The sequence below is a fragment of the Phaseolus vulgaris genome, chromosome 8, assembly GCF_051622355.1.
Source record: "Phaseolus vulgaris cultivar YP4 chromosome 8, ASM5162235v1, whole genome shotgun sequence".
Classification (NCBI taxonomy): Eukaryota; Viridiplantae; Streptophyta; class Magnoliopsida; order Fabales; family Fabaceae; genus Phaseolus; species Phaseolus vulgaris.
Window position 1 is genome coordinate 50094649 of NC_143505.1, and position 11687 is coordinate 50106335.

Genomic DNA, 11687 nt, shown 5'->3' on the forward strand with positions numbered 1-11687 from the left:
AAAAAAAATCCATTCACATTTGAAATTTCTTCGTCTTTCCTTCTTTGATTTTTCAGAAATATATAAAATATTTAAAATCCTAAATAAATAAAAATATTTAATATTTAATGTTATATTTAAATAAAAATCTAAAATTATTAAAATATTCAAAATCTTAAATAAATATAAATTATAAATATTTAATGTTCTATTTAAATAAAATCTTGAAATATATAAATTTTTAAAAATATTTAACATTGAATATGCTTTTACAAACATAGATTTATAATGAAGAATAACTCAATATCCATTTTGCCCTTCAAACATCATTATCTAAGAAAAAAGGTATAACATTGATTTTAGAACACACAACATTGATTATCAACTTAAAACCAAGGCAAAATCAATATAGAAAATGTCCAACTGATGTTCACTTTTTATTCTTTTGTGTGCATGAATGCTTAACTTGAAAAAAGTTACGATTTTGAATGTAAATTAGAGAGATAACAAATTCTAGTTGAATTTCCTCTTTCTTTGTAACTCATCTTGGAAGATGTTTGCATTAAGTTCAAATGAATGAATACAAATGCAAACAGTCTTTACAAATTCGTCCGAATGAATAGTAATCACTTGAATTCAAACATAGTGTCAATATCCTTAGAAGAAGGTGTGATGACTAAATTTGTCAAAAAAATAAATTAAATTTAGTCAAATTCATGGTAGAATTGTATTTTAAAAATAAATATTTATTTAGAAAAAAATTTATTATTTTAATTTATTTAAAAAAAATTAAATCACTCTTAAGCATAATTATAAGTTATAATATTATTGGAATATATGTTTTAAAATAAATGTAATAGCTGAAAGAATGTAATAAAATTTATAGAAGTTTAAGTTCATAGTTCACTCAAATTATAATAATTATTGTAATAGAATATTTTAGATGTTTGTTTTGAACTATAAATTTAAATATTTATATTTTTATAAATCCTAATTATATATATTATAAATATTAATATTTTAAATAACTCTAAATTTGTATAGAAATATTTATAATTTAATTTGTATTTTAATATTTAGATGTATTTTTTTTACATATTAGGTCTTATATAGAATATTTTAAAAAATATTATTATTTACATTTGTGTTTTTTTAACATATTTTAAAAATAAATACTTGTATATTTATTTTAATATGTAAATTCTACCCGCCGTTTCTTAAATGAATGATTATTTTAAATTTAAACAAACTCAAAAATGGTGAAAAAGAGTGAGAGAAAAGTAAATAAATTTATTTTTAAAAATTAGTAATTTTCAATATTATTTAAAAATATTTTATCAACCATATTTTCTTTTCTCTTAACTATACATTAAATAAATTAATATGACATTTGTCCATTTAACAAAGTATAAACAACCGGTGACATTATTTTCAACATAAAATTGGGTCATAGTAAGAGAAAACACACTACAGAGTCAATTTAGCACGAGAAATGCGTTGGTAATGGCAGAAACGATATATAATATCACAAAATTAATATTTCTGTTTCCTTTACGCAATTATAGAATAAAATTACTTTTTTTCCTATTCTATTTTCATTATTCAATTTTACTTGCATAAGAAATTGCCCAAATTTTGTCCTTATATGTAGCATTATATTTTATATTATTTTATATATTTACTTTGAAAGTAGAAAAAATACTTAATGAAAGCCCAAAATTTAATATGTTCTCAAAATTGTAAATTATGATACATGTCAACTTTTACTTCAATGAGTTTACTTTTAATATCTATTTGAATGAGTTCATTATAGTTTATTTAAATTTATATTATATCATAAGTATTTATGTAACCGCTAACAAAAATTTATGAAAACAGCTTATCCTTTTGTGAATTATGTTTATTTATTATTATTAGGTATCCAATTTTTTATTTTTACCATATAAAAAACAAGATTTTTTAGATACTGCGCGGTCAGTAGGAAAAAATATTCTACATATTTTTTAATAGCTGGAAGTAATTTGATGAAGTCCCTTTTTTTATTATTAATATTAATGTGTATTTTTATTTATTATTATTCTTTTTATTATTATTTATCCATTCATATTTTTTATTTTTATTATTATTATATATATATTTGTATTTATTAAAAATAACTATAATTTTATATTTAAACATTTTAATTCATCTTAAATTTATGTGTTGATGTATTTTTAATATCAAATAATATATTTGCATTTTTTAGTTTTATATTATCATATTTGTATTTAATAAAATAACTATAAAATTAACATTGTAATATTTTAATTTATTGTAAATTTATGTGTATTTGTATTTTTTAAATATTAACATGCGTATTTGTATTTTTATTTTTATCATTATTATATATTCATATTTTTTATTTTTATCACTATCTATCTCGTATTTCTTTATTAAAAGAACTATAATACATAATACACAATTTATTTTTATATTTTTTTAATTATATTTCAAAAAAAAATTAAATGTATTTTTTTAATGAAATGAATGGTAATTTTTTTAAAAAAAATGGATGCATATCATAGGTTCTAATGTGTAGGAATTTACCTAACAATATAAGAAAAATGAATGCAAAAGTATATTGGGTGATTTATTTTGATTAATTATGAGTAGAATTAATTATTAGAAGAGTGAAGAAAGATAAAGTGTACTAAGAAATGGTATGTTTCAGGATTAACATAATATAAACCACTACATATTTAGGCTCTATATCTAGGTTTCTAATAACCAACTCAAAAACTATATCATTCTTTTTTAGGCACTACCCTTCACAACAAAACGTTTAACTTTAAAAAAAAATCATATATTTTAAATAAAAATTTCTACCTATGATATGGTTACATTTATACCTATTTGATTTTTTTAAAACTTTTTATTATATGCTACAACAATTTTACTCTCTAAATGAAGTTATTCAAATAAATCTATATTAGTGTGATTTTTTTTCACATATACAATTATATATATTGTTTATATCAGATGTTATTTTAAACGTTTTAGAATAAAATTTTCTTTTTAAAAATTGAAATTGTTAAAGAAGTATTAATTTATTATAATATTCTTATCACATAATTTTAATGATTTTTTAATTTTATATTTTTTTTTACTTTTATATTGTCATAAATCGTATCATAAAAAAATAAATAAATATAATTATCTTAATTAATATTAGATAAATTAATTGATTTTTCTTAATTAATATATTTTTATTACAAGAATATTTAATTTTTTAAATTAAATATATAGACGATTATATATATATATATTCATTTTGTTTTTATCATAGATGAAAATTATGTCATAAAAATATTTTTTTTAAATGCATATTGATTGAAAATTATTAAAACTCATTAAATTTAGTAAAATTGTGTTTATTCTGGTTAACACAATGATTTTAAATGACCTCCCATTAAATTATTTTTCATAATGTAAAAAGAAAAATCAGATCTTTATAAAGAAAATTATAAACTAAAATATGATAATACATAAAAAAAACTGAAACATTTTACATAATATTTTTACTGATCAAATTTGAATTGGAGTGAAAAAAATATTATTTTGTGATTGCACAGCTGAAATTAGAGTACGAGAAGTTATATTTTTTTTTTACAAATTTAGTATAAAGCAATGATAAAAAAAAGTTAAAAAAACTTGAATTATAATACAGTGTAGTATGGAGAAAATACAGGTTCTGTATTATTATAATTTTAATACATCTTTAAGATATTTTAAATAAATTTTATTTATTATTTTTACTAAATATTTTATTATTATTAGGTTTTTATTATTTTTTAGTCAATATAGTTGTATAAAATTTATATTTTCTACTCATTAAAAATCGTTAGTTTTAGAATTTTTAATATTTTTTAGTCCTTATACTATTTTTTTTTTAGTTTATACATTTAAAAAATTGTATAGAATAAAAAAAGATTATGGTAACATATAAAAGGATTAAAAAAACATTTAAGTATAAAACTAAAAGATAAAGTTTGTTTATATGTAAAGATTAAATGAACAATTTAATATTATTTCAATATATATCCTGTTTATGTAGAAAAAGTTAAATATGCCATTTAATATATTTAGTCGTGATTAATTATCAATTTAATTTTAATAGAAATAATATTAAAATAATTTCTATACCTTTAAAATTGCGGATGGATTCAAATTTTATGCTCTGCTGTTTCTGTAGATTGTTTCTGCAATAGAAACACTCAGTAATACGAAATTTTCCAAAATTTCGTTCTAACCATTTCTCATGAATCCCAAAGAAAAAAGATAATTCAAAAGAAAGACATTCACTCTCAACTTCTTCACACAAATTTGGTCAAACATATTTAAAGAAAACTTTAGAAAATAATTTTTCCAGTACTATAGAATTTCATAAACACTATTTTTAAAGTAAAATATTATTAACTATTTAGTTAATTACTTTTTAAAAAATATTAGTTTATTTTTAATTAAAATAAAATAATAATTAATTAAATATTTGCCAATTTATATTATTATAGAAATTATAATCAAATGTAAATAAATATAAATAAAAGATTGTTTTAAGTTCTTTAAAATTTCTTTTTTGAAACAAAATTGAATGGAAATGGTTTGATGATATAATGTAAGAATGAGTTGCTGTAGTTAAATCCAAAGACAGTAATAAGACTCTCACACACCACAAGATTAGGAAACAGACATTCTCTTTCTTTTGAATCCATGGAATCTGATCCAATCAACGTCACCCCTTACTTCATCTTTTATTTTGTTTACAAATATTTTCAAAACAGACTTAAGTTTTAATCATCAATTTTTCTAATACTTTCCAACAATGAAAATATGAGTTTTACAACATTTTTTTTTTAAAATTAAGGTCAAAAGTGTGAGGATTTTAATAAAAAAATTAATCAAATCAACGCTTCTAATTCACATTTATCTTTTTCTATACATAAATTTAAGTGATTAAAACATTTGTAATTGACATAGCACACTATTTTAAAATTAATATCATTATAATATATCCTTTGAATTTTAAATTTTAGAAAGAAAAAAAAAATTCTTAGTTTTCACCATGGTTTTATCTACCCGGAAAAAAAGTGGAGGTGGTCCACACGATGTTGAATTGAAATTGAAGAGACGCAAAAAGGAATAAGAGGAAATGAGGCTATAAATAGGTGTCTCCGCCACCACAAGGTACAAAAATATAGATTCGAACATATTCTCCTGCGCCCAACCAACCCTTGTATTTAACTCCGTTCAATCCTTGAATTCCGTTATTCCGTTAGGGTTGGTGAACAGAAAGAAGAAGAAAGAAAAAAATATGGGAAGCGAGGAGAGGAGAAAACCAAGATTGTTGTGCCTTCACGGGTTTCGAACAAGCGGAGAAATACTGAAAACGCAGATACATAAGTGGCCACAATCCGTTCTCGATCACCTTGATCTTGTTTTTGTAGATGCTCCTTTTCCTTGCCAAGGCAAATCCGATGTCGAAGGCATTTTTGATCCCCCTTACTACGAGTGGTTCCAGTTCAACAAGGTTCTCTTCCCATTCATTTTTTTTAGCTTTATTTTTTTAATTTATGCTATGGATAATAAATTTCACGTTCATGAATATAGGTATAGATCAAAAATACGATTGACTAAAAATCTATCAAATAATTCTTATTTTCTCGATGTAGCTTATTTTGTGAACTAATATTGAGATTCAGCAAAACTTGTTTTCTCTTACTAAATTCCTATTGTTTTCCAACTGGATTTGAAATTTGTGTTGAAAACTAGCAAATTTCAATTCTGACTAGAGAATATCATAATTTGTTAGCAACCGTCTAAACTTTTGTGGCGAAACAGGAATTTACAGAGTACACTAACTTTGACGAGTGCCTTAAGTACATTGAGGACTGCATGATCAAGCACGGACCTATTGATGGGCTTCTTGGTTTCTCACAGGTAATCTTCTGCTTATTTTTAATTTTTAATTTTGGGAAAATAAGTCAAAGATGAAGTGAATATCTGAATCTACCCAGTTGTAACTTGTTGTGTGTTTCTATGGAATTTGTGGTGGATACATGAGACTTTTTGTTTTCAAAAAAATAATAGTTAAAGGATTAGTGCATATTTAGTGTATCTTTAGATGGTTTGAGGTTTTAGTGGTGAAGGATTTGAATATAACAAGGTGTTTGATTTTGACCAAACAGGGAGCAATATTATCAGCTGCGTTGCCTGGTCTTCAAGCGAAGGTATGTTTAAGACTGTTTCTCAGTGATGCAATGAAAACAAAACACTATATTGAAAAAGTAAATATTTAATGATTGTATATAAACTGTAGGAGATAGTTTTTTTTTGTTTGTTTTATTCTCATAAAAGTTTGAAGTACATAATTTATTTGTTTGCAGGGTGTGGCACTGACGAAGGTTCCCAAAGTGAAATTCATTGTGATTGTAGGAGGTGCTAAGTTTAGGTCACCTTTGGTGGTGGACAAAGCATATTCTTCTCCTATTAGCTGCCCCTCTATTCATTTTCTAGGTACCCACGTTGTCACCATCTATTTTATCATTCTTGTCTTTAAGTTTAAGAAAGCATATCCTAGCCCTCATTATTGACTTAACAAAGATCATCCAAATCAATTTCATTAAGTTAATAAAATAGCTTTCTCTGTTGGGACTAGAGCCCCACTTCTACCACATCAAGCTTCACAATTTAAACATGGTTGATTGTGTGTGCAAATATTGGGTTGCTTTCTAGCCTTTGAATATTGGGTGTCAATTATGTGCTCTCAAGTCAAGCATTTCATATGTCCTCATTGAATGTAAAACTAAAATCTAAAAAATAACTAATAACAGAGGGAGGATTTATCCAGAGCTATTATAAAATAAGTATTTCAAAATTTTGAAACCAAATTGCATGCTGCTAAATTTTTCTAATTGTAGATTTAATCACTGTAAAATAACTTTAAATCAGAATGCAAATTAATAAGCATGATTTTATAATTCAGTTTGCTAGAATTTCCTATAAATTCTCAATTTCTACGACTGCAGGTGAAACAGATTTTTTGAAAAAATATGGAATGGAACTAACAGAATCCTGTGTTGAACCCGTGGTAATTCATCATCCCAAAGGACACACAATACCAAGATTAGGTACTGATCATCTAAATATTTATCTATTTTATCTATTTGTATTCATGCTTGTACTTAGTTCTTAGTTAGGTAAATGTGTTTTATATTTTTCTAACTTTGTTAAAAAATGGTTTTAGTTTTACTATTTAATAAGTGTAGTTTAAGTTCTTGTATTTTATAAAATGTTGTTGCTTAAGTTCCTAGTTAGATGAAAATAAAATATAAGATTAAGGATGTAATGCATCACATTTCAGAAATATAAAGATTAAAATCATTATTTTAATATCCAAAGACCGAATATATTTTTAACCGAATTTCGAAGAAACTAAAGTATATTTCATATTTTATTCATTTGCTCAGAAAAAGTGGTGTTGTGTATGAGTTATTGGTATGAATAGTTTTTTGTTTTCCTTTACAGATGATAAGAGCTTGAAGACCATGATGGATTTTATCGAAAGAATTAAGAAAGACGTCTCAAAATAAGAGATGGGTTTATTAGACAAGGAGCCATCGCTTCAAACTGATTTTTGAAATAATTTTTCATTATAACATTAAGCAATAGCATTAGTACTTGTACTTTTATACAATTTTGTTACTGTTTTTAGAGGTTGTCACAGCATTCACTCCCTTCTTCCCATATCTTATTGTTTTTTGTTTATATAGTCAATTTTATTCTCGGTTGCTGAAATAAATCAAAATTATTACAAAATTTATTATTATTTTCTTCGTTTACCATCAATAATATAGTTAAAGATTGTGGTTCGGAAAGTTAAAAATGTTAAATAAAATAAAATAAAAATAATTCAGGAAGAAAAAACACCAAAGAATGATAAATAAGTATATTAAAGAAAGATAAACCAAAAAAAAATATCATTTTAAAATAAAAAATATCATTTTTTTTAATTTGAAAAAACTTTAAAAAACAAATAAAATGTTGTACATTTAAATATATTTAGAAGTAAAAAAATAATGTCTGTTTTTCAATTTTTTATTTTTTCCCATAAATTTAGTAGTATATATATATATATATATATATATTAGCTAATTATCTTTATTCTTAATTTATTTTCTATTTTAAGTGCTCCATTCAATATTCTATAAATAATATTTAAAGAGAATAAAAATTGCTTATAATAAAATTAAAAATTATTTATTTTATAATTAATTTTAATAAAAAAATTAATTTAATAATATATTTTGATTTTATTAATTAGTAATAATGATCTATAAACAATATATAATACACATCTATTTTACACAATTTCTTATAATTTTATCCTATTAAATAACTACCTTTTTAAATTTAATAACTATTCATAATAAAAAATCACTTACCCAATAAAAAAATTACTTGAAACAAAATTAAAATTATTTCTTTTTATAATTACTTTTAGTGAAAATATTTTTACAATTTAATAATATATTTTTATTTAAATAATTATAATTCATGATGCCTTTATCTTCTCTTTAAATCAAAGTTAAAAATAATGTGCAAGAGACTCTTATTTATAGGAGAAAGTCTCTCAAATGAGAGTGTGACAAGTGTCACCACCTTATCGGTGCAAATCCTCTTCATTGAGGAGAAGACATGTGGAGTCTCATGCCTCCCTTGCCTAGATTTCTATTTGCACCCCTCATTTACTATTTTACACTCAACTCTTTACTTTGGCCCAAAATACAAACTCCAAAACTTCCTAACTACTCTACACATTTTTTACAAGGCTAAGAAGAAGAAAAAGACTTTACAATCTCTTCAATAAGTCTCGATCTTTATCTATTTTCTTAGCCGAAAGTTTCAAGGCTGGATGGTTTTCAATAATTGATTTTTGTTTCTTCCTTGACCAAGATTTGAGATATGGTTTAAGGAATTGAAAACTTTCACTAATGTTTTTCCTCTCCACACAATCTCTAGCGTAGTCTACGTTGCAAAACATTTCTAATTTGAAGCTAATATTTTTCTTGTAACTCAAACACAGATTAGTGGTTCCCACAAGATACCGAAAAATATGTTTAACAAATTAGTGGTTCCCACATTATGCATATTGTTAGACCTACTAGAAGTAAGATAGAGTAGAGATCCAATCATACCTCTGTAGATCATTTGATCTACTTTCTTACCATTTCCATCCTTGTTTATAATTTCAAATGTATGCATTTGTGTCTTCATAAGCTTTGTGTCTGGCGTGTTGAACTTCTTCAACAACTCCTTTATGTATTTTTGTTTATGTACTATACTTTCTTTCTCCCCATCATGCTCATTACAAATTCTCCCTACACCAACTTAGAAAAATCCTTATGTAATGATTCATTAGTAGCATCAAAGATAATATCATCTACACAAACTTGCAGTATCAAAAATTCTTTGTTGCGCTCATTCTTAAATAAGGTATTATTAACCTTTACTCTTTCAAAAGCATTTTTTAGAAGAAAACTGCTCAATATGTAATACCAAGCTTTAGGAGCTTGCTTAAGACCGTATAATGCTTTTTTATCACTAGTGCAAAAAGAAGAAAAGGGTACTCTTTATTTAGTGCGGCTTTTGCCCTACCCGCTTTCGTAAAAAACGCGGTGGCCTTTTTGAAATTATTTTGATTTACGAATGCGGCTATTTGTATAGTCGCACTTGTAAATAAAAAACGCTTGATTTACGAATACGGCTATTTGTATAGCCACACTTGTAAATCAAAGCGTTTTGATTCACGAATGTAGTTTTACCTTTAGCTGCATTCGTAAATCTTTTTTTACCCTGAATTTTGAAGCGTGCCACACACAATTTCATATTTTCTTTCTCGTCTTTGCTTTTGTTTCGCGTTTGCACTATAAGTTCATCTCCTTCTACTGCGTCTGCATTCCATTTATGCCAATGTAAGTTTCTTGAGCTCTCTTTCTTCCTCTTCATCTTCACAAATATATGCATAGATGTTTTTCGTTTTTCTTATATATGTTTTTTTCCTTGCATTGGTGGTCTCGAAGCACTATTTCATTGGCTGACATTTGTTGCTCCGTTGTTGCTTCCCTATCCGTCGCCGCCGCTGCTGGCGCTGCTATGCCACTCTTCATGTATAAATCTTTTTTGTTTTTCTTACATTGTTTGGTTTCTTGCATTGTTTAGTACTCTTTCATTGCCTTCGTGGGTTCTTGTGAGTTTTTTGGGTTTGCTCCGTCGCTACTTCCCTGTCTGCCACCACTTCCGTTCTCGCCGTCGTTGTTGGCGCTCTCGTGCCACTCTTCATCAACGTTGCCTTCACACAAGATTGGCGATGTTTTAAATTTTTTGAATTTTTTTTAATGTTTTGGCATATACAAGTGCGACTATAAGAAATACTCTGATGTGAATGTAACTACAAGAACACATGATTCTTGACATTCTTAGGAACAACTTGAGCTGGATTTGAAAGGCACTTTACTTTAGAATTGGATCAATGTTCTAAATTCAAGAACTCACCAAAACTAAGCACCAACCAAGACTCATATTGAAGTCCATGTATTGTCAAATTGAATCAAAACAAAAGGAAAGAAGAACAAGAATTAAAACTGGACAGAATTTAAATGATAGCTACTGAACCAAAACAGAATTAAGAACACAATGCTGGAAACACAAAAATAAACGGTAGAAAAAGAAGTAAACTCTAGGAATCAAAACTACCGAATGGAAAATTGAAGAAAAGGGAAGAAGAACACTTATAGAATAAGATGCTTGCTGGATTTTGAGAATTGGAAGAAGCCATTCACGCCACTTGGAACCTTGAACCAAGATAAGTGATGGAGTGCCACCACTTGAAGCTCACCATAGCTCACAAGATAAGGCAAAGAAGAGGAAGACTCAAAACTCACAAATTCTCTCCAAAATTGAGTATAGTCTCTCTACTATAAAATTCCAATCTGAATTGTACAAGCTAAGCACCTTTATTTATAGCCTAGAGGTGCTGAAAAATAGGTGGGAATTTTCAAATAAAACTCATTTGAAATTCCCACAAAAAACAAGTCACATGGGAGGTGTGACCTTTTTCTACTATGACACCTCCTAAAAACTACACCTACACCCCCCTACTAAGTCACATGGACAAAGTGACTCTCTCTAATACATTCACACCTATTTATTTAATATCCACACCTCCTACAAGAGTCATTCAAATGATGCTCTTTTATTTAATGCTTGGCCTTGCCCCTCATTGTTTGGACTTGGGCTTCTTGGGCTTGGGCCTTCTTGGGCTTGGGCTTGGGCTTTGGGCTTGGGCCTCATCTTTTGCAAAGACTAATAAGAAGAACTTTAAATGCTTTGGCCCTTGTCCATTTTGTCTATTGATAACATCTTTTTGATTCTCATCATACTCCCCAAGTTGGAGAGAATTCGTCCACGAATTCAGTACTCCTGCATAAAATAAAGTAAGTTTGCAATTAGATAAGAGAATACAAGAAGAAATAGGCAAACATGACTTAGTACGTTGAAATGTTGGGAGTTCAGAAAAAGATGTCCTATACATAGCCCATGTTGGAAAAGATTGTTTAGAAATGACATTATTTGTAAAACTAGAAGGTATGAAAAAATCATCCTTAACATTC

The 11687-nt window shown here is 26.0% G+C and overlaps 1 protein-coding gene across 1 annotated transcript; it reads left to right on the forward strand.

The window, feature by feature from the left end:
• Nucleotides 1-5161: 5161 nt before the first annotated feature.
• Nucleotides 5162-7833, forward strand: LOC137826379 (uncharacterized). Its single transcript, XM_068632325.2, has 6 exons — nt 5162-5545; nt 5857-5955; nt 6204-6245; nt 6402-6531; nt 7044-7145; nt 7543-7833. The coding sequence occupies exons 1-6, from the start codon at nt 5330-5332 to the stop codon at nt 7605-7607; spliced, it is 654 nt and encodes a 217-aa protein (XP_068488426.1). The 5' UTR covers nt 5162-5329; the 3' UTR covers nt 7608-7833.
• The last annotated feature ends 3854 nt before the right edge of the window (nt 7834-11687 follow it).